The following is a 24122-nucleotide window of genomic DNA, read 5'->3' as shown; positions in this document are numbered from 1 at the left end:
CACTGGTTGAAACCATTGATTCTCCCGTTTTATCAAAGCGTGAAAAAGTCCTTCAGTAAAATGCTGGTCTGCCGACCCGAGGAGTCAGAAACGGAACGGCCTTCTGAAAACGAGACCTCACCTGCCACAAGTTCACTAGTTACAGTCCAGAGGTTCTTTGACAGGATCTTGATGGTATGTTTGTTTGACAAGAACAAATGTTAATTCTAAGTCTTTGTTTGTGGAGTAGAATGCAGCCTTTATGAACAGATATGAATGAATAGATGATTAAATACTTTTCTGTATGTTCTGCAGGGATGACACCATGACTGTTTGATCGTGACAAAAATAACCTGTTCGAATACAAATAAATTGAGTGCTTCTAAAATGATGGTCGTCTATATTGATAACCATTTAAGTTTTGTTCTCTTGGAGCCTTTTGACCGTTGATTCATGCAACTCTGTCTTTATTTTGCTCAGTGAAGCATTTTCTAAAATCGAGTACAACCTCAGATATATACGGATGCATATCTATGTTTAGCTGTTAAAACTGCTAAAATTATTTTGTAGATACAAGCAATGATTTATTATGGAACCCCTGAGGGCCAAATACTGTAAATAGAGTTCGCAGTGATGAAGTATTTCTACATGTTTTTGTACATGCAGCTCTACACCAGCGGGTGGTGCAACGTGCTTTAGAGCGGCTTTTGACCTTGACACCAGCAGTCACTTGGTTTCCCTGCAAACTGTATCACAATAAGTCTTTTCCACTGTTGCACATAAAAAAACAAACACGTGTAGTTATTGGTGCATTGCATGTCTCCGATACATGACAGTTGGAGATGTGAATTGGTTGTACTTAGTGTTGCACAATAACCCGACTAGGCACAGACAATTTTTTTCAAACAATGTCAGAATTTTAAAATTGGTCACATGAAAAGGGCTTCAGTGCAAGTTTTAAATGAATGCCATGGACTTAGTATGAAATATGACAATGACAAAAAAGGAAAGTTTGAGTTGCCTTTTCATCTTCAACAATCGCACTAAGTAAGCCTTAATGTCCCAAATGACACTTACTCTTTATTCACAGCTCGGTTTCTAATAATTAAAAACAACATGAGCCGTGGTGGTGTCACCTATTCAAACAAAACAAACAATTGAATCAAATTAAAAAAAATTTAAAAAAGGACGGAGGAAGAAGTTTTGTTCAAGTCTTTGTTTTACTGTAACAGCTCATTATGGGTCTTACTATAAATTGAAGCACTTACATTTCACATGGGTCTATTAAGATAAAGTAATATTTTAATATGAACTACCTTCGCTTCCTGTAATTCAAAGTTGTCTCAACTCGATCGCCTGTGTTTCTAAACATGCGTTGTACAATGGAGAAAGATATTGTTGGTGCCACCTGACAGCATCCCGACAGGTCATGTGTTACTTACTGTGTGTGGAGCTCTACTGTAGGTCTCCCTGCTCGGCCGAGAGGGTTTGATGCCAAATCATGTGTTTGTGTTTAGTAAATCCCCCTCTCCCCTCTGATTATTTTTTTCACCGACTGGTGAAATTTTGCGTAATGTTACACCTCGACCTTTACACGGAGGTGATTTTCTTTTCCCATGCTTCTTTCGGGGGCCTTACAGAATGAGCTGTTTTGTTTCTAGGATTTGGGACTTCACTGGTCTCCAGATACGCTGCAGCACGCTTTACTCGCTTTACTCCATTTCCTACTGCTTTTTATTGGGGCGATCATATGTTTGATTTTGTTAAGGAGAACGTGTGTTATTATTATTATTATTTTCTACGTATGTTTTGTTCGGGGGCATGAGATTAATTTGGATGAGCTGCAGCCAAACAGACTCTGTTGGTCCTTGTGAAACAATTTAATGCTTTTAACTCATCGTCCATTCATTTTTAACACAAAAAAATTGGAAATGCCTAATTTCATGACAACTCCAATTATGTTACGTTTATTTGAAGTAACACAAGGCTTTTTAAAATCACTTACTTTGTGTCGTATTTTCTATTAAGATGTGTAAACAACAGCTCAGCAACAGTTAAACAGAAACAAATTCAAAAGAAAGTCTTTTTAACCTCATGAAATATCTGAGCTTTTTGTTAAGAGAGACAACTGCGCAGAACTATTGTTGCTTTTTGTACAAATTGTACACTGTGTGGAAGAAAAAACTTGGGTCACAAGTTGATTAAACCTGCCCCCTAGTGGCCACCTTATTTCATTACCTAATAATGTTGCCACACGGCTGCCTCCCCAAAATGTCAAAGAAAAACTTGAATAAGAGCAGCTGTTGATACAAAAGCTCATATATTTATTTCCACTGTGAAATTGTCATGAAAGTTCTTGACATACTTCTATGAACTAAAGTAAACGCTGGGTCCAAACAGACCATGCGTAGGTAAAAGGCTCAAAGCTAACATCGAAGGCCAGCCAGCTAGCTTGGAGCAACACCTTGAGGAGAGTCACCTGGAGCAGTCGATACCCTGCTTTCTTCTCTAGTGGTGCTTCAGCAGCCATGTCGGCGCGGGGCCTCCTGGCTGGACAAAGTAGTTCCACCACCAGGGCTTCTCCGCCCTCTCCTCGCGGCTCGGGCTCGACTCCGACACCAGGGCGTAGCGCTCGTACTGGTTGTACGGGTCGAAGCGGTCGTGGGAGTCCTCCTCATCCTCCTCCTCCTCCTCCTCCTCCTCCTCCTCCTTTTGCGGGTCCAGCTCCGGCGCGGCTCTCTGCAGCACGAAGTCCACCCGGCCCGCCGCGTGCATGCGTCGGGGCAAGTGGACCTTCTTCATGCTCCTGGAGTAGCCGCGCGCCGAGGCCGTGACGATGTGGACGCCGGGGGTGAGGAGACGCCAGTAGTCTCCGTCTTCAGCTGGGCAGGGAGAAGGAGGGCGGAGTCACGTCAAATAAACCAACGGCAGGGATGTTTAAAAGATTCTCTCTCAAAGTATAGAGCGAATACAGTAAAGGGCCGGAGGGACCCTTAATCGAACAAATTGGGTTGCGTTGGCAACAACGCAAAAGGGCAAATAAATTGTTGGCCGATCCAGCTCGTCAGCAGCTGGTCTCAGTTACCTGTGGTGATGTCATGGCGTATTCCCCGGACTGATATCCGCGCGCCTTTGACGGCGTTGCCCTCCTCATCCTTAACGATTCCTTTGATGCCTCCGTGGACCTGGGGAACAGCGCGAGACGGATAAGATTTTTTTGGCCGATGCATCCGGGATGTTTCCCGACCCTTGACCTTTGCTTTGTGTCATCCCATGCACGCTTTGCACCCCTCGTTGCGTGCTTCTCTCCGCTGTTGAGTTTCCGGGCGCTGTTGTCTGCCCAATCCCGTGTGCTAGTCTGCATATCTTCATTTGGGGCTTTTTTAATTTATTTTTTAATGTTTCGAAAACAAGAAGACCTACCGCTTCCATGAATTCGATCAAAGCCTCGTAGTTTTCTTGCCAGCCGCTGGACAATTCCTCCTCGGGGGGGAATTTATCACAGCCCAGCTCCACGGTCACCTCGAAGCAGTTGCTGTGGAGATAGTTGAAGTCCTGCATGCCTGATGGAGAGACGAAAATCAAACCGGGCTTCACTGTGAGGATCCGCGCTGATCACGGCTGGTCTTACAGCGCCCTCTAGTGGCTCCCACCCCCTTCCCCCTGGACATCTTCTTCTAACCAGTGTCCAATTATTCAACTCACCGCCCGCGATGCTGGACCTCTGCGCTCCGTTAGCGGTTCCCCTGGGACCGTCCGTGCGAGACGCTCCACACCGGGGGTCTCCATTGGACATCGTCCCATGGGCGGTCGCGTATGTCCTAGCGAGAAGCTTGAATACCTGAGGGAAGAGAAAAAAAACAGCTGTGGGGGGTGGGGGGTGGATTCTCGTCTTGGGGAAAAAGGGGGCGCGGTCGCCTTCGCAGCCCGCCCACCTTGTTGTCCGGCGTCGGGGAGAACATGTTGCGCTGCAGCGGGTGTTTGGACAGATCGTAGGGGTAGGACACCACCAGGTCCCCGGCGTGGAAGTTGGCCGAGAGCACGAACGGGATGGAGCGGATCCATTTCATGACGGCGTAAGTCTCCGGCGCCACCTGGATGGCGGAATTTGAGACCTCATTCGATAAAACCGAGAAACGGCGACAACAAATCCGGATTGGGAGCGGGGATGAGGATTCATACCGTACCTTACCAAACCAGAAGTGGTCCGGGATCGGGATGTGGTCGGTGCGGTGGCGCTTCTGTCTGCGCCGGCTGTAGGCGACCGAGGTCAAGTCCGGGAAGTTCCGGTTCAGGTCGATGTTCTGGGCATTATTGCGGCCGGTGTTCCAAGATTCATATCTGGGACCCTGAGGAAAGTGCCATTTGCAACTGTCTTACAGCTGGTATGTTTATTTACAACTCTTCAGGACAGAGAATACTCCCGAAAGGCCGGGAAATGAATCCAATCAGACGTTCAACCTCGTGTTCTTGGTATTTTATGCGCAACTTCTGGTTAGTTTGGGATATTTGATGAGCTTATCTCTTGATCAAAAAGCTCGCTGAGAACCAACCTGCTCCTCCTCATCGTCGTCGTCCCCGTAGTTGTTGTCCGGAAGTCCAAAAACGGCCAACTCGCACCCGTCGGGGTTCATGGAGGGCAGGATGTGGATGCGGGTGGTGTTGATGAGGGTCTGGATGCGCTCGTTGCCCAGCTGGTACTCCGAGCACATGTGCTGAGCCAAGTAGATCAGCAGCTGGCGGCCCAGGACTTCATTCCCGTGCATGTTGCCGATGTACTTAAACTCTGGCTCGACTGTGGAGGGTTGCATTTTACAGAAGTTGATCCACACACGCACACGCACACTGCACAAGCTTCACTTACGCAGTTCATGTCGTCCGGGGTTGTTGGAGAATTCGATCACCAGCAGCTCCCTGCCCTCCGTGCTGCGGCCCACGCTGTAGGTCCTCGCTACGTCGAAGCATCGCTCCTCGACCCTCTTCAAGGCGCCGACCATCTGGGCGTGGGTGTGGTAGGTGAACTGCATCGTCGTGGCGGGGTCTCTCGGGGGAGCCTCTTCCATGCTGTCCACGGGCTCCGCGTCCTGCTCGGCTGTGGAGACGAGGCATCGCCGCGCGTTTAGATCTAATGGCGACTGGCCCCCGCATATTAGAGGCATCAAACTGCTGGCTACATTCTTGCGAGGCTGCCCGAGCTAAAAATAGATTGTTTGAAGAGTCAGGAATGCGCTGCAGGAGCCAAAAAGAAAAGTGTGTAGAAGGGCGATATACAGCAGAGCTGACCCAGGAAAATTGGGGAGACGGCTGATGTCTGCCCTTATATTTGGTATCACACAATGACATGCTTTGCACAGCGTTAAGTGTCTCTTAAACAAGCCTGTGCAAGTTTAACAGACACTTTTCCATTTAACAAGACTTTATCTGTATATGGAGGCAGCAGCCATACTTCTCATCTCTGTTTTTGACTCTCCAAGACTCACTTGGTTTGAGAGATGAAATTTGATGAAGTGAGGAGAAACAACACACTCACTCTTCAAGTGCTGCATGACGTGAATATGGGATTCATTATCAAGCAACTGGACTAAACTCAACACGCCTGGAAAGGTTTTGCTGCACAAAAAAAAGTGAGACGAACGCATTTGTTCAGACAAGTTAGGAGCGGTTCATTTAATTGGTTGACTTTAAGAGCGTTTGTACAGCTAGGCTGCGAATAAAAAACCCACGACAATTGCAACATTTACCCAGAGTAAGAGAAGGTTCATGTGGGAGGCGTCTGAGTTGGATTGTACATGAGAATGTGTGCGGACCAGATGCCTGCTCCACTTGAAACTCAAAGGACTACGCGTCCCCGTGTTTCTCCTGCAGATGAAGTCTGCAGGGGTAAAAAAAAACTAAAAACTAAAGTCTTTGGTCTTAAGAAAGCATACATTAAGGTCACTGATGTTACCAGGTCTCACCTCTGAGGCCCTCCAGCGGGTCGTAACATCCCTCCTGCTCGCTGGCGAAGAAGCGGTCGCAGTCCAGGAAGTAGGGCCAGGCCATGTCGATCCCCTCGAAGGCGTGGCCGCACCTTCTGCGCGCCGCCTCGCAGGCGGTGCGGCAGGGCCTCAGCAGCGTCTCCTTCTCGCAGCGGGGCGCCAACACGGAGCAGCCCAGCATGCGGATGTCGGGGTTGCACATGCCGCCGAGCAGCGACTCTGCGACGCTCACCAGGAGGTACTCGGCGCCCGACTCGGCGTCCTCGCGGGTCTGGTGGCCGAGGATGTTGGGGAACGTGGTGCGGGTGTAGGCCATGTCGTCGCAGTAGGACAGAGGCACGTCCGAGCATTTGGCTGAGGAAACAAGCCCGGGGTCATTACGGAGGTTCAATCTCCCTTTGAGGAAGCGCTCTCCCAGACGAGCGAGTCCAGATGACACACGCTTAATGGTGTGCGGTCTTCAATCACCTGGCTCCAAATGTTTCTATTATCTCCGGAAATTAGAATATGAATATTTTACACCGTCATTAATCATCTAAAAATACACATGATGGACTCATCTTCGCTTTTCGCATTATGATCCGGTGTGAAAAAGTAAGAGATGAGCGGCATGCTCGAATGACATCCCTCTCCCTCGGAGCCCAGGGGGTACTTACGTTTGACCTCCACCGTTGGCTTGCACTGTCCTGCGAGACACATCAGCACGTCATCATTTACACTGCGCCAGACACTAGATGGCAGGGTGGCCTCTGCAAATGCTTCGAGTTGGGCCACAAAGTGCTCCGCTTGATCCGTCTCCAGACCAGCGGCTCTTTAAACAACCCTAACCCTGTCATTAAGGACCCGAACTTTCAACAGATTTCACAAGATTGTAACTCTTGATCCATGGGGGGGGGGGGGGCAGGATTTTAATCTGGAATATTAGTACCGCGTCATGCAGCAGGCCGACATCTAACCACTAACTTTCTGTGCCATTAAAGTGTCTTTTAAAGCGTAAAACTGCATAAAAGTGAGTTTCTGAAAAAGCTTCCATCTGCACAATGTTTCCGATTCCTGCAGCAGGCTTCGGGATGCACATATGATACTAATAATAATAAAAGTATCTCATCACGTAAAAGCTGCCCAACTTTACCTCGAAATGCACACCGCGGAGGGTCACACGACACGAGGACCAACAACTGCAGGAGGAACAGCAGCATGACGACCGCTTTCCGTGGTTCCATATATTCCGTTTTCATGTGGCACCTCGCGCGCGCAGCCAGAGGTTTCCCAAAATCTGCAGACAATCTCTGCCCCCCCCTCCCCCCCTTAGCTTCCCCCACTTCATCGCGCGTATTGCGCATAACTATCATGTTACAGCAGGAAGTGGCTCTGGGGTGAAATGAGGACGCACCGTTAGATCTTGACGTTGTTGCGGCCCGCATGAAAGGGGATTTGATTACGTATTTTTAAAAAGCGGAAGACTATTTTAGGTTGCAATAGAATCAATAATCGAGTTAATTTCCGTTTCGATTAACCGTACTCACTGGATATTCTCGCCTCGCCTAATTGCAGCTGCGTCCTTCCCATGGAGTGCGTTAACAACAGTCACGTGACCTTGTTCGAGCAATCACGGACACCATGTCACCATAATTGGCGTATGAAAAAGTAGTTCTAATTAAAAGTGCCTGAGGGTCAATAAAAGAACCTTAATAATCTGAACACATTTGTTGTTCCCCTTTTAACACCTTTATCCTCGTCTTGATTTAGAACATGATTTATGTGTCTTTATGTTGAAAAAGAGAACATCAACTCTATCTATGAAAGATAGCGATGCTAAGGCTTAGCTACCGTCTTTTGATAAAAGCTGTCTTGTCTCAATTATACACTACAAACTTCCACCCCTATTTTAAGTTTTTTTCTTATCGTATTACCTTAAGATATTGGTTCCACACTAATTGTGCACTGCTTTGACTTTTCTGGCAACGGCAAGCTAAAGCCCCAAAGCATTGGATTGGTGGTTTCTGTCCTGGAAACATTTGTGTCCCTCTGGCAGAAAGAAGACATCTGAGCGATACTATGAAACCTAATGAAAGGTACGCCTCATGCACCATTTGGGCCACTGTTGATTCTTCCTTGTGCAGAGTTTCAGGCTAATTTTTGCGACGCCGTTTAATGGTTTCTGAAGGGATGAAATCAACATCAAGGCCAACAGGAGGTTGTTTTGTTGCAGCCTGAAAGTCTGCCTTAATGGAACAAAGATTCTCAAAACGTCCACCCAGATAGTCGGAGAGAATTTTCTTCTGGTCAGACGAGGCGATTGCCGCCTGACCTGATGTCTTCGGTTTTGACCTCATCATCGAGTGAGCGGCTCTCCATCGTCACTCGATGTGCAAGCAGCATGTGCTTCTTACATTGAGCTTCGTTGCATTTAACTTGTTTTACTCTCTCAAGTAATCAAATTGCATCCACATTGTCCATTATTGCACACATGCATGACCTTTAAAGTGGGCTGGACCCTCTTTTACATATATTTCCATGCAAGCATTTTTCATTGGAGCAGTTTTTATCACCTTATTCTCCTTTTACAGTTGAGGGCGATTGGGGTTAATCAAGTGATGTGTCAACATTGCCAAAACCTTTGGCTTCAGTGCCACCTCCTCGAGCTGCTTTTAGCGGGGACCGTTTGGAACCAGGGGTTCTGGCGGTTTAAGTGATTCCTTCATCACATGCTGCAAATATTTACCGATGGTCTTCTACCGCGAATAAAACTAAGTCTGAGGCGGAATAAATCACAATCACTAATTGGCAAAAAGGGATCTTTGACCCGTGTTTTTAATTACACTTGGCAATAATGATACTGCAACAGAGACATTTACACCACACACTGTACATCATCTATCTTTGATAGAGTTCGGGCCACAAGGCAGATGCAAACAAAACAATGTGATGCAGAAACAGACGACGGTCAATAAGTTATGTTTCCTTTCAAGTCTACCTTTATCCATCAATTTGGAATATTGAATAGATTTCAGAATTGATAAACAAATACTTACCACTTGTAATTTAGTTGAATTCAATTTACAAACTTACAAATTAAATCAGAAGGACATTATCTAGATTCAACGACATTACCGTGAAGACATTCATAATTGTAATAGCTTTATTATTTTCAGCTTTTATTGCACATTTTCCACTTACACGCTAGTCACACTGCCAAAGAGGAGCAGGGGGGTAACAGGAGGGTTGGTGGGGGGGCCTAATGCATGTGTATAAAGTACATCCAAAAGAAACATGTTTAACTAATGAAGTAGATTTTCCGGTTAAAGTATAGAACCTCCATAGAAATCACATATTCAAATCTGGCAAATACACAAAACAGTGTGTCGAAAGCAGTTTGAAATCATGTATATGCTACACCACATTGCTTAACCTTTTATCTAGACAAAACGTTGTTCCTTTACGATGCAAAATATATATTATAACATACGGTAAATATCCATAGAATCATTTAAATTCCTGTCAACTAGCGAAACTAAGCGCAGCCGTACGAATACTTTTCAGTCAAATGTGTGCTGCATGTCTCTACTACATTCAGTTTCAAACTCACGCCTAAAAGGAGAAGTTGCGTGACGTTCTAGGATTTTCTTACCGTAAAGAAATCCCACAAAGGGACAAAGCCAATGATCTATCGATCCTACCAACAAGTGTGTTGTCAAATGAGACTCTCAAACCCCGTTTTCCCTGGATATGGGAGAACGCTGCTTTAAATCAACAGATCCAGATAAAATAATTTGTGTTTTCCAAACAGAGAGAGGCTTTGCAAACTAATTGGCATTGGAACGGTTGAGTCCACCTGGCATTCAAATGTCCTCATTCGTCAAACTAAAACACATCACTTTGTCGTTTGGTCATTATCATGAACCAGTGCACTTTCCTGCCAAACCGACACGCGCCGACTGCTGCCAAATAAATACCCTGTGCACCACGTGTGAAAATAGTCCTCTCCTCTTTGAGTTTTGTTTGCTAAAACGCAGTGCACAGCGGCAGAAAGAAAGGTGTGAAACCTGTTTATAAATGTCCATGGCGCTTTCGACAAGATCAATCGAAGACCACCTTCGGGGACGTCTGGTGAAGTCACTAAGATGCATACCAAAGGATATAAGAGCCATTCTGATTTGACCTTTGTTGCATGCCGTACTCATACTTACGTAACCAACGGCGAAAATGCAACGAGGTAAATGAATCGAAAAACAAAAGGGTGCATAAATATCGAGAGGTGGTGAAACACATCGTTGGTGTTGCTGTTCTCACTTGTCGACAATAACAACAAACCCAGAATTCGGTGCGCCTTTGGCTCCTGGATCGGGATGTGAGAGAATTCGGCGAAGTGCATCAACATTGAGTGGCCGCGGCACGACGCTGCAAAGTGGTCTGACACGCTCCGCGCGGCACGTGGCGGTGGTGTGCAGCAGTGGGAGAGTGTGTGCGTCATCCCCGAAGCAGGACCTTGTCTCTCCTTTCTCTTCACACCTTCTGCACCGGCAGCGCCTGTCCACCATCAGGCCGTCCCTAAAGAACTGAGGCCCCCACCCCCCAGCCTGCGTCACAAAGTGCTCGTTGGGAGTACAAAAGGCCACTTCCTGACATGTGTCGCGCAGAGAAAGAGGGAGCCTGCGTCCACGTGTGGTCTTTCGCCGTCACGTTGGTCTGGACCCCGTGACTTCCTCGGCGAAATTGGATTCGTCTGGGCCACGTGTCCGCGCTCTCCTCCTGACCGTCCATCACCTTCTTCTTTATTCTCCTCCGCCCACTCTCCCACCCCTCCCCCCCCCTCCTTCTTCCCCTGTCCCACCCCACACCCACGAGCTGTCCCTATTTCTGCTCGCCTCTCCCTGCCTGACAATATCCTGTCCTCTCAGTCTCCTTTAAAAAAAAAAATGAAATAAAAACACATATCCCACCGCCCACCTTCTTCCCGAGAGGCCACCTCTTACTTTTGGCCGGTAGCATTGGATCCACCGCGTCCGCGCGTCCGCCACTAGCTGATCCTCTGGAGGCAGTAGTCGTTGTCGGTGTCCAGGGAGCTGTTGTGGCCGGACGAGGGGTAGAGGTCACGGCGGAGCAGCCTGTTGACGACGGTGACCAGGACCTTCTTGTACTGCTGACGCAGGAGGGAGTAGGCGAAGGGGTCGGACGCAGCCTTGCTGTACGTCAGGCACTTACTGATAATCCCCCAGTGGCGGTTGATGTCCACGAAGGGTATGAGCTCGGCCAACCTGTGAGGGCGGCAGCGGACACATGACCAGACAACGCACGTCTTAGTGGTGGGGCTTTTTTTTTTCTGCCACTTTTTTTGGTCTAGTGGGAATTGAGACTGAACCATTAACATGAGGGAGTCTACGTCATGTGGGCAGGGGTCGGATCTAGGGGTGTGGGGGGGGGGGGGGGGTCGGAAGGGAGGATAGTGTGACAAATCTTCAAAGAGCAGGATATGGTGTTAACATTATTTTTGGCGTTCTTTTGATCTTTTTGTCTGGAGGTTTCAAAAGGGATATATAGAACGAAATATGACACACATTTTATTTGTGGAAAGCTTACAACTTGCCAATAATAAAGGCAAAGCGCAAATATTAAAAATAAAAATATTTCAATGAGCATAATTGTAATGTAAAACGTATGATAATATGTACAGTAGTTATTTTTGAAGGCATTTTAAAGTGCATTTAAACAGAGAACGTTATGATCTGCTAACAATCGGAAAACACAAATACAGTAAAAGCATAAAGTTACTACAGAGAGCGAGGTATATTGCACTTTTACCATCACTAACGATGTTCATATAAAAGCAGTATAGGGAGTATGAGTTAGATGGTGCTCAGAGGGGACTACAAGACGCCTTTTCCTTGTTAGTGGGCCTTCCCTCTTTCCACCCAAATGTCAAAAATGATGATCATCATTTTCATATTTCTCTGGCAGCCACTAGTATTTATTGTCGTATATTTACAGGATGATGCAGGCCACGCATCGGCCTCTCTCCTGGAGAGACTCTACAGTCTCTAGTTGCGCACCAGTTTTTTTGCAGAGAATGATCAGTTCGACTTACCTTGTGATTACATAAGGAGCATAGCAGATGATGAATGAGCCGATGAAGATGCTGATCTTCTTTGTGGCTCTTTGCTTTCTCCTTTTTTGCTCCGCTAAACATCTTTGTTTGACGCTGAAAACAGCAGAACACTTTTAGAACACTTTTAGAACACTTTTAGATTGTTTTTTTTAAAGCGTTAATAAATGAGTGTTAATAAATAATTAAAAGGATTCGTGAAACTACCTCGGGTGAATGTCGACCAGCAGGAAAAGAGTCTGCATGGTGATAACGTCAATCCTCTTGCAGTGGAACCGGGCGACTTTCAACACCTTCAAGTAGGTGAAGCACAAAATGAGCAACGACAGGATGAAGCTGGTGGCGTGGAACACGACGGTGAAGATCGCGAACTTAATCCGGTCGCCGCCTTCTTCGCGCGGCTGCAAGGTGCACGACGCGTACGCGTGGTTGTAGTTGACCCAGGAGAAGAGCAGCGCCGTCAGGGAGAAGGTGAAGGCGTGCAGCCAGGAGTAGCACACCATGATCAGCGCGTCCTTGTAGCGCATCTTAGAGGAGTAACTGAGCGGGAACACCACCGCGATCCACCGGTCGATGCTCAGAGCCGCCATGCTCAGCATGGTGTTCGCGGTCAAGAAGGTCTCCAGGAAGCTCACCGTGTGGCAAACGCAGTCCGCGAACGGCTGCTGGTCCCTGATGATCCCCACCAGGGTGGCCGGCATGTTGAGGACGGTGATGAGGATGTTGCAGAAGGACAGGTTCATGGTGAACACGCCGGGCACCTGTCGGCGTATCTCGGTGCTGTGGACGAAGCATAGCAGCACCAACAAGTTGGACGACAGCGAGACGAGCGCGACCGCGACGATGAACAAAGCGAAAAGGGTTTCGGCAAAGTCCATGTCTCACCCCGGAGAGTCCGCCCGCGGGGGGAGTGGGGTGGGGGGGGGGGGGTCGGGGGGTGGGGGGTTACCCGCTCCCTGTTGTGGGTGACGCGCGCGTCAGATCAACCATGGTCACACCAGGCGCTCATCTCTCCGTCGAAGGCTCCTCGGTTAAACCCGCCCGCGTCCCGCTCCGACTTCCAGGAGCGCTGTCCAGCGTGCTGAAGCGAGCTGCCGCCACCATGCCTCCCCTCGCGCGCGTCGAGGAGTTTCCATTGACGCCCGACGGGCGGAGGCGGAGAGCTTGGCGGAGTGACGCTCGTCGGACGGATGCGGCGGTGGGACTGGGGAGGACCTGCGTGCCTCCCGGAATGACCGATCCCACTTTCCACTCCAATCACGTGGAGATCCGGAGACGTGGGAAGAGCGCGTCCTTGTCACAGAACACCCGAACGCACATCGTCTTCCCTCTGTTCAGGGAGAACTTGGGTGTTCAGTGTTGGATGCTCCCCCCCCCCCCCCAGCCGCCCCACCCGCCCCTCTTTCCGCCAGTTGTTTTATATCTTTGCGCGAATACAAATCAATCAACCCCCGTGAGTTGATCACGTGCGAGTTTCTCGGGCTTTCCGCCTCAATCGAAGTCAATGTAGATCTGGAAGCAAAGGGCGCAGAGAAATGCAGCTCCGGGATGGTTGGGGACGCGTCTGCCGCGACCAACCGAATGGCACCAGGTGCACGCGCGCTCCGGAGAGGCTCGGGTGCAAATAGATTCCTTTTCCTGCAATGCATTATTGATTAGGCCCCCCGTGGCGACGGCAGATTCACCCTGGACGAACGCGATGTGCCTCTGCCATGTCGGAATAGAACAGAGAATATATTCTGAGCCAAAATCACAGTTGGACATGGTAGCCCTACTGATGAAACCTTGTTTTTTACTTCACCTTCCCAGCGGTCCCCCTTAAGCAAGCAACTCATCAATCAACATCACACCCACCCAACAAAGTCTTTCACATCTCGCACCTCCTGAAATGGTTTCTCCTGTAGGCAGTCGATCCAGTGGTTTAGTGTCAAACCCTATTGAGATATCGAACAATCGACGTTTCGGACAGTCTAGCAATTGGTTGGAAAAGAGTACGAAATCGACTCGAGTTCAACGCTGAGCATTAGACGTCTGAAAGGTGCAACAGAAGTGCACTTCGGAAGTGTTTGTGCTCGACACTGAGTCATGCCTGGTTCTGGAGAGGCCCGTGTAGACAGTGACTCATTGGGTCAGACGCAGCCTGCAGGGGTTGGCCATATCTTTTTCTCATTTTCATTGCCTTCACACACCCACTCGTCATGAGGCCTGTGGCGTTGCTCCAGAGTCCCTAACCCCACCGATTAAGTGCATTGTTTTATTGATGGAAAAGAGTGTTTACTTTACTCCGGGCTTACCTGCTTGTGAGTAAGTCGCTGATTAGAGGAGTCAGATTTAAATACATTCAAGGGAAACCCTGAGGCAACGACCTTCCTTTCAGGAGCATCGTAGCCAGCCACGAGAGTCCGTCGGCCCAAACTGTGATGCTGCCGATGGTGCGCGTGTCCCGTATAGCGAGTGGGTGTTTTGGAGTCAGAAAGTTACAGAGACAAAGCAGCAGTGGGTGATGTCAGCCCCCTTACAAACGAGTGATCCAATGCTACAGCTGGGCTCCCAGGGGGGGGGGGGGGGGGGTGCTAAGCTATTTATAGGCCTGATTGGGTGTCACCTCCAATATAACTCTCAGCGCCGGTGTATTACCTAACCGGGGGTTTCCAAGCGAAGCACTAAACTGCAGAAACGCAAAATGGGATCGCTTTAAGAGGATGCTTTAATGTGCGTCGAGTAATCAGCCGCTGCAGCGTTCAGGATCTGTTGCAATTTAAAAAGGGGGGGGGGGGGGCGGGGAGGGGGGTAGGAAGCTAATCTCAAGCAAAATAACCCCAAAATGTGACTCATTATGAGTCAGAAAGAGTAAAGAAATAGAGCCTTTGGAGATAAGATGAGCTGGACATGCGCAATATAGATGCAATTTGGAAGAAATGTCCTTTACACAACCATAAAATGCCCCACGTGGCCAACAGTTGACATTAGGGCAGCAATTCATGATTACCACCAGCTGCGACAGCAACGCTGGTAATGTTTTCACATGCTGTGTCTGTGTGTGTGTGTGTGTGTGTGTGTCATTGTGGTACTACTGTCAAACTAGCACAAAGTGGTTTGGGGGACTCTGCTAAGTGTTTGTATTGTTGTTTGTCTGTGGACCGATTCTGAAGTTAATAAATGAATCCGTTAAAGTTAGCCATTTTTTAACTTCATTTAGCTCAACCTATTACATATTTAGACATTTTTTTTATCTTTGACTGGTGGTAAAACTGGGCAGCAATGCGTTTCATTTTGTTAAAGTGGAGGTAAAAATGAGTAATTGTGGACCATAAAAACGGGCTATTTTAGTGGTTGTCATCAGTGGTAACGGGGGGGGGTTTGGTGGTAGCTGCCACCATAGACGTAAATAATTGACAAAATAACTGATGTATTGATCGATAAGGTCAATTCATGGGTTTGGTGTACAATAATAAATATATAAAAAGGTGCAGATTGCACATCTTGCAACTATACAATGTTCTGGAACAACATCACTTTTCTATAAATGAGATGGATTTTTTAAGGTTGCATCTCCTTGTAAGTGGATTTTTTGATATTGAAATGAATTATCCATTGGCTGCCCAGGTAGCATATCAATTTGAAATCTCATCGCAATAAAACATGCAAAACCACTAACATGTCTCTCTGCCCAGTTGCCTTCGGGTGTGCATACAAATAGCTTGTGCCCTCTTTATATTCATGGGGAATATAGTTATAGCACCATACATCAGCAACTTCAACTACTTTTCAAAACAGATATTACTCATGATATTAAGGCCACCTAAACAGTAGAGTTAGATTGTCATCTGAATACAATTTGGTATTTCATTCATGTGATCCGATTATTTGCGACGGTTTTCATGATTCAAATATATTTCAGTTCATATTGTGTCACTTTAAGAATGGAGATTATATGAGTTTTTTTGAAACAGGGTCAGAGGTCATTTTAAAACTGGCAGGACTTGTAGCCACTCTCCAATGATCCAGTAAAAACAGATCCATATTTCATCTTATGGTTATTGTTGCTTTAAAATTACGCATTGTAATGAAAAAAACAAACAAACAAAACAGACTTCATTGTTTCCTGCTGTTGACTCGTCTTTTCTTTTTTTTTTGTTGCAGATATGCATTTTCAAGTGTAGTGAGGATGAAAAAAAACCAAGATGTGTGCCGGTTGTGAAGGACAGCTCAGGATTCTGTTTACTGGGTTGGTATCGGTGTGACAGATGGGCCTCCTCCTCACTTCTCAGTGTATGACAACATGCCTGAAGCACCACACAGAAACAAAACTGGCCTCGCACATAGGCCAGATGCTTTTTTTTATGTGTGTGTGTGTGTGTGTGTGTTTGTTTTATGTTGCACAGTAAGACTGTTGAAACAGATATGACATTACCACTTCCTACAAGGGACTGTCCTTATTAACAATGTTTTAATCTATGTGCACCCGTTCTTCACACGTGCGTGCGTGCATGCATGCACACATGCATGATCAGGTGCAATGCATTCAAGTGTTGTTTTAGGTGTAAAATGCTCTGTGTCACGCGCTAATCGACTTAACGTCAGCTCGCCATGATGACACGTGAAGGTCATGAGGGACGGCGTGTCTGAAAAGGCATTTTAGAGGCTGATTTAGTGCCACCGTGTTGACAACTGGCTGCACGTTGATGCCCTGTAACGTCATTATGAGGACATAAAACTATTCATGAGTTAAACATCACAATGCCTTAAAGCTTCCATCAAACCCAACTGCTCTCACATCATTTCCATGGTATCACAAAATCATGCAAATTGCGCTGATGCATACAGCACATACGTGTTGTTCCTCACACAATGATTATTCTGATGTGTGCGACTATTACATCCAAACACAGACTCACCTGGTTTACTCCTAAATAGAGAGCAATGCTTGTGGAGAAAGAAAAAGAAAAGAGGAAGAAGCTAAAAAAGAAAACAACTGGCAACAAAAGCCTTTTTTAGCACCTGCACCCGGACACCTGATATGATATGTTATTGAAAATTGAGGCCCGTCGCTCCTGGTCGGCAAACAAAAGGAGCATGAAATAGCTCTCCCCAGTGTTGTGCAGCTGCCACAGGTAGAGCAGGCCGGACCTGCGGTGAGTCACGTTGCCATAGCAACGCCTGAGCCTGGGAAGTTATCGCACCATCTCTGGCAACGCATGCTCTCTCCATGTGGATGTAAATATAATACATATATATCGCGGCCACCCAAGGAGATTGTGGAGCCTCTCTCATCTGCAAATGATATTCCTTTCACGGAATCTGTGCCACCGAGGGAGTATTGTGACAGCCTTCAACCGGCTTAAAACGATGTTCACGGGTACCGCCACTCGCCCTCGCCCCCCCCCCCCCCCCCCCCCCCCACCCTCCCCCAGTCCTCAGATGGCTTGGTCTGTCGACGGCGCGGCCCTCTGCAGGTGGCCAAAGCTCTGTCAGCCCCCTTCGGCTTTGTTCACAACGGGCCCTCTTTTATCCGGAGACCTAAAGGACCGGACGAGGGAGAGGCGCGACGAGGTCGCTTTGACCCGGCGAGGACAGCACCAAGTAAAAAGCCACATCTGAAAGGACTCCTTTAGTGTTTTATTAATAACCCGGTGGGCGGTGCCCTGCACATTTATTGATTTATTCATCAATCCGCTCACCAATGAAGCTTCGAAATGTGTTACGGGGGGGGACACGAGGAAGAGTGCAGAAGTTCGTACTGGGTCCAAAACGCATCGTCATTGCGGAAGGTTTGTGGCCCAGACGCTCATCCACGGGGGGAGGGTGGGGGGGCGCTGCAACCTGAGTCTAAGTGGAACAGGTTGACAGTGAGCCTGCTGAGCACGTTGAGCAGACACACCGCATTCATTATCATTAGGCAACAACAGGGGCGCCTTGAAGGCAGCCGGGGCTCCAGCCGGCGGCCTCGACCAGGCCAGCAGGGCGCGTGACGCAGCGCTCGCAGCTCCCGCAGCAAAGTATGAAGAAAAAAAAAAAGAAAAGAGCCCTCTCATGAAACATGCAGGACCACCGACGAAAAGGACGCGTCGAGGCGAAAAGCATTTCTACGCGGGCGCGGCACAGGGATCACGTGACCAAAGGTCAGCGGGTCGCTTGATGATGACAAAAAAACAACAAAAAAAGGCGAGTAAAGCGAACTCGTGCTGATGAAGAAGTTGGAATATTGTTGGTGGCGCTGGGACGTAGATTCAGCCTTCTGTTAAATAATGGAGTGAAATGTGTTGACAAACAGTTTGTCTCTCAGACTCCAAGTCTCGGGAAGTTATTTTTTAATTAGATAGATTTAAATAATTTAAATAGTATATTCGGACAATTTTTTTTTTTGAATTTCACATTATTTGCTTGTAAAGATTGTATTTCGTTTTTATCTAAGTAAATCCTTGGATTGAAAGGGTGGCAAAGAGGGACTTTTATCGCTAAGGGAAACAGTTATGACCAATTAAATGTGAATATTTTATGACCTTAAATCCAGTGTTTATCAAGGAACTCAGTTGAAAAGCATTAAACACACACACACACACACACACACCGGCTTGATGGCTGGAGCTCTGGTCCTGCATTGGGTACAGTGAGTACTCTGGTGTATGGCTCTGTAAATGATCCATCACTGCCGCCATTAAGGCCCCCATCACTGTTATCTATAACAAAAGGCTCCATGTAAAAGACCCAGTGTAATTAGGGTACGCATTATACCGTTACATTATTACACAGATGGATTTCACAGTGGGCATTTTATCAGATGGATAAATGTGCATTGCTAGTCGCTGCTGCTGTTGGATGATTCATCCTGCGAGAAACTGATGAATCATGAATGTCAGATAACACGACTGGTTTTATGGGAGTTGTGTTAGTATGTAAAAAAAAATGTAAATTTTGACTATTTATTGTTTGCTAATACCTTCCTGAACCTCCAATACACAAAAACTTTCATCGCTTTTTACTTGTCATATATCAAATGACTATAAGAATATTAACAAAACTAATTTCCTGTGTATCCAAGAGTAGATTTTATATTATGCAGTTTGTGGGTCTGTGGTAGTGAGCTGTGTCCTGTTATTTTCCATCTCCAGTGAATAATATAATGGGATCTATAATCTCCCCCCTTCACTGCAGCCCTCCTCACTGATAAATACACATTGACTCACACTCACACACACACACATCCAAAACTGAATCCCCAGTAGTGGCGCTTTGTCCTGTTTGCACCTCGCACTACCTCGGCCTCTTACTTATTCTTCCCTAACCTTTTCTGCGACCCGTCCACCTCAAAGGACAAGACCCCCCCCCTCCCACCCCACCCCCGAACAAGAAATCCGCTTCGACCGTTCCCGGCGCCTCAAAGGCGTGGCCTCGCCTCGTGTGGACTCATGAGTCAAGAAGGGCGCCAAGCAGGAGAGCAGCCACTGCACACACACACACACACACACACACACACACACACGCTCACCTTACGCCCCCTGACACAGCAGATGCCCACAGTCATGGGGTATTAATGAGGATTTCACGGCAGCGTTCAGTGGATCTCTATATGTCATGTGTACGACAGGGTTGGACAGCGAAAAAAGAAAGCACCAAGAAAGCATGCTTCACTTGGAAGTAGTCCTCAAACAAGGAGGTCAGGTTTAATTTGAGCCCTTTCTAGTGCTTTAGTTTCCAATAGATGTCAATAAATAACCCTGGTCAATTGGAAGCGTTTGGTAGACTCACGTCATCTATTACTCTCATATTGTTGTAGTTCATTTATAGCTTGTTGCTTCGGATTCAAGCTTTGAAAAATCACAATGTTTGTGTCGAGCAAAACGTCACAAACTCGTCTTCTTCTTGCTACATCAAGTGGTTTATTCCAAAACGAGGTGGATACGCCTCATTACCTCCTCACCTTTTCTTAGGAAAACCACAAATCATGTCGAAGGAATGCCATGCATTCAAAGTTCTCCCTGTCCCAGTGAAACATGTGTCACTTCATTTGCCTGGATTCTTTATCTGAGTTACAGAATAGTGATTCAAGGCCAACAGAAGATTTTACTGAAAAGATTTTGTTTTTTGAAGAACAAAAGATTGTTTTTTTTAAACTGCGCTTTCAAAACTGTGTGGGGAGACATTTAAGGGATATTGCACATCAAATTGGCCACAGTATGATTTATCGTTTTATTATTCATTTCTTTTTAACCATAAACCCCCGTGAAAACCCTTTTCGCCCACGTGAGCTCAGATATGCGCGTTTGAACTTTCCAAATCCGTCAGACTCAAGCGACCGAGCAGCGGCCGACTGATCAATGGCTTGGCGGCGCGCCAACTTCTAATCCCCCCCGGCCCGCCGTGGCGGGATTGATTCATGCCACACCGTCGTTATTTTTTTAAGCGCAGTCCATGCAGTATTAACTAGACTTACGCAACCCTTAATCAGAGAAGTAAAAGCCAGGCTCTGAGAGACCTCCACACCGGCGAGCAATTTCCCGTTGAATCTTTAATTAAGCACGGGGTGCAGCGTCGATTCATCCCTTCTCGCTCGGGCGAGCGCTATTTTCGGCCCACGGTCGCCCACTCTCACTCTTCTCTGGGGAGGCGGAGAGTTTTTAGAGGCAAAGACGGAGCTAAAAAACATTGGCGTCCAAAGGGGCGGATGAGACGGAAGGAAGCCCGCGTTGTGGTTGTGGACCTGCTGTCTGGTTTAAATAGAGCGTCTGCCGTATGTGGCTTTGTTTAATAGTATGTCAAATATTTAGAGGTTCTCGTTAGGGCCCATATTCAATCCGCAGGAAGCTACTCTGAATGTACTCTGTTTACAGATTAAAATATTGAGCTTTGAAAGCGTAGCTATTAGCTTATTTTGGCGCATTGGGTCGAGCTAAGCTAGCTAGTTTCCCGCCGCTTCTATTCTTTAGGGCAGGGGCGGCCATACTTTCCCGCCTCGCGACGCTACATTTATACTTAGTTCCAATTGAATGAGAGGAAATGCGTCCCGTTAGTAAGCGGGGATCGCTAATCAGCATTTCATCCCGATAGGCTAACGTTTTCCGCTAGCCTGGTGGGCAACCCTTGCTATGCTAAGCCAACAGCGTGAGCTAATGCTGCTTGCGCTAACTATTGCGACTGTTGGCTTATTATCGATCTGTGATCACAAACAGGGCCTTCGGGGGAATCAAACAGCGCGCTGTCAGTCGTGCCTGTGACTTATCGCGGTTTTGTCCTCCCCTGGTGCGACCTTACTTGCTCAGGGGAAAACAGTCTCACTCAGGCAACACAGCGCCATAGTGTCAATCCATGGAGCAGCAGCGTGCTTTAAGGACCGGTGGCTGATGCAGTTTTGGCTTTTCGCTGCTCGGTGTGCCTGTCAAAGCACGTCGGCTTTTGGGCTCAGCTGCTTTTGTGCCATCTGGGTCACCTCGGCCTGTCGCCCATGGTAACAACACCCTCTCCAGGTTTCTGCCTCTATGGTAACCCACATTTTCACAAGCTGCTGAGCCGCTCTCGCGTTAGCCGGAAGTCCATTTTCTTTTTTTTCCGGTTTGACAAACGTGGGAAGGCGAGTGGTTTAGCGAGGGGGACATTAACTTTCCTCACATGATCAGCTGACGGAGACGACGTCAACACGGAGCAGATGATGTGGTGACTCGTCATGAAACACAAGTTGCGTGTGTTTGTGTGCATCCCTAAAAGCTGCTGATGCAATTATCTTATTATATAAAAAGGTTATATAGTCTCTTTATAGTGCACGTTGTTTTTTGTGTCATTTCATTTTCCTTTTGGAAAACTCTAACTGTGCTGATTTATTTATTAATGTGTGTATAAAAATAGAACAAAAGGTTTGGACAAGATTTTTACACGGAACAAAGAGAGTGAAAGCAGCCGCAAGTCAGTAAAACATCATCCTGTGAAACTCTGACTATGAATTTGTGGTTTCCGTGGAGACATTAACATAAAATCGGTCCTGGGTCTATGACGCAATAATGTTTGTGTTGCGGATACCTGGCTCACGAAATCTTTGTTTGACTTGGAGGGAGTTGGAGGTTTGTGTTGCATGGAGAATATTACTGTAGAATACTGGATAAAAAGGTTACTAATAACAATACCTTCTTAATAATAATAACCATAAAATACCTCTTCATTCATAATAATATGGCTCTTTGAAAACAAGAAATGAGTGTGAAGGAGGGCTGGATGAAATAAAACAATAAACAAAGTAGCAAAATAAAGCCTGCCAGCAAGAACAAACCGCACAAACAGCTCTGTGCTTTTCCCTGTGGAGAAGTGCTCTTTAATATCCACTCAAGCATTGAAGAAAGAAAGATCCCAATCACTCTCAATCAAGACCCAAAAAAAAAAAGAACTCAAGAGGCTTGAAGAACAGAGTTTGTCAATCTACCAAAATCAGGGCCTGCAATACGGAGCCGGGGGAAGCGAAAGAATGAGCAGAGTGCTTTCGATGGAAACAACTAAAAGAAGAAAGAAATGGACCTCTGATTGGAGGTTTGAGTCCAGGCGCTGCTGACAAGCGTCGCTCCTGTAGCTATGACGACAGCGCGTGGATGGCGTGAAGGTGAGTTGCTGATGGGCAGGTGTCACCAGTGTGGGAATGAGTTGATGGTGCCATTAATGGTTAAAGCCCTTTGAGTGGTCCGAAGACTACAAAGTACAGTCCGTTTTCCATTTGAGTGGTGCAAAGATGATGGAAATGTGTGTGTGTTTTTTTTTATATGATTAGCAGGAGACTGGGAGAGAAGGAATTCACACTGCGAGGCTTGGTTCTTTTGTGCCGAACACGGAATTGAATTAACATCTCATAAAGTATTAATTAAGTCGATTGGGCCCCCGTGGGGCAATTTCAAACAGGCAAAAGAAGAAGAAGAAGAAAAAAGGAGCGCGTGATTCCGTTTAGCACGTTTAAATGTGGCATAAACCATGAGCGCACAGTATGACAGCCCATGTGTGTTTTGCGTATTTCCATTCCCCCCCCCCAGAGCCCTCTTTATCTCACTCGTCCTGTCGCTCTCAGTCCATGCAACGACTCGCCGGGGGGGGGGGGGGGGGGGGTTTAACACAAACGCTTAAAATCCCTGTAATCAACAACGGCAGCAGAGGCGTGAGGCCGCCTTTCCACATCAAGTCGTCATCAATAGCAAATTTAAAAAAAAAAAAAAAACAACGCACACCGAATGCTGACACGCGCACAGACAAAACCATTCAGGCCGAGTGAGTGACAGCTGTCAGCGGTGCGCGGCTCGCTCCGCTGAGAGAGACTCGTGTTCATCACGGGGGCCCCCGCGGTGCCACGGTGAATAAAGCATGAGGGACACACAGAGAAAGATGTCGGCTTCTCCCGTGACCCAGATCTGCAGCGCGGGGGGGGGGGGGGGGGGGGGGGGGGGGGAGGGGGGGGGTGAGTCGTCTCTTCCCTCTGCGGGGTCTCACCCCCCCCTGAGCAGGTATGTGTCTATATGCGTCTATGTTGGGGAGGGGGGTTTATCTCCCTTTGGAAAATCGCAAGAAAAATCACCAACTTGAGACGATTCCTTTGCAGAATAAACGTGTTCTCGATTTAATGTTGGGATCCACTGTGATCCACGTGTTTTCGTATTTCTACACAATAAAAGCTGAAAGCTTACATTTTACTTTTGTCAAACCACCGTTTCCTAATTTTGATTCATCAATAATGTTTGTACCTTGACATCTTGTGATGTTTTGATGCAAGTTTCCCAAACCCAGACAGAGTCAGCTGCATGCGCCGTGCGGTGAAAAGTGTTTTCTTGTTCGTAGCAGTCGTTTTTTGGCACGGTGGTGCATTCTTCAGCTGGGCGAGCAACACAGCTTCAGAGGATTGTTTATGTGAGGGGGGGTGGGGGGGGGGAAGGGATGGAGGAAAGGAGGCAGGGAAGGATATTCAGTGCAGTGAGCGAGGCGGACTCAAACAAACCCACAACGATGGCTTACTGAACGGTAGCCCGAAGAGGCCCGGGGTCAGAAAGGTCATGGTCGAGAGAGTGTGCGTGGTGAGGGGGGGGGGGGAGGCGTCAGGTGAA

The 24122-nt window shown here is 47.3% G+C and overlaps 2 protein-coding genes across 3 annotated transcripts; both read right to left on the bottom strand.

The window, feature by feature from the left end:
- Positions 1–731: 731 nt before the first annotated feature.
- On the bottom strand, positions 732–7501 carry LOC119223569 (carboxypeptidase Z-like). Of its 2 annotated transcripts, none has more exons than XM_037480918.2 (11): positions 7484–7501; positions 6614–6643; positions 5937–6311; positions 4844–5071; positions 4533–4774; positions 4167–4328; positions 3915–4073; positions 3685–3820; positions 3403–3542; positions 3065–3164; positions 732–2861 (listed from the first exon to the last, which is right to left on the bottom strand). In XM_037480918.2, the coding sequence occupies exons 3-11, from the start codon at positions 6271–6273 to the stop codon at positions 2488–2490; spliced, it is 1878 nt and encodes a 625-aa protein (XP_037336815.2). In that variant the 5' UTR covers positions 6274–6311; positions 6614–6643; positions 7484–7501; the 3' UTR covers positions 732–2487. The 2 variants fall into 2 exon arrangements, with proteins under 2 accessions (XP_037336815.2, XP_037336813.2); XM_037480916.2 differs by lacking the exon at positions 7484–7501 and adding an exon at positions 7090–7243.
- Positions 7502–10812: 3311 nt separating this feature from the next.
- Positions 10813–12970, bottom strand: gpr78b (G protein-coupled receptor 78b). The gene is made up of 3 exons (XM_037479316.2): positions 12268–12970; positions 12043–12156; positions 10813–11215 (listed from the first exon to the last, which is right to left on the bottom strand). Exons 1-3 carry the CDS (start codon positions 12936–12938, stop codon positions 10978–10980), a joined length of 1023 nt encoding a protein of 340 aa, XP_037335213.1. The 5' UTR covers positions 12939–12970; the 3' UTR covers positions 10813–10977.
- Between the last annotated feature and the right edge of the window lie 11152 nt (positions 12971–24122).

Source organism: Pungitius pungitius, chromosome 1, assembly GCF_949316345.1.
Source record: "Pungitius pungitius chromosome 1, fPunPun2.1, whole genome shotgun sequence".
In the NCBI taxonomy this organism is placed as follows: Eukaryota; Metazoa; Chordata; class Actinopteri; order Perciformes; family Gasterosteidae; genus Pungitius; species Pungitius pungitius.
The sequence above is the reverse complement of the archived record's forward strand: the minus strand, read 5'-3'. Positions and strand labels throughout refer to the sequence as shown.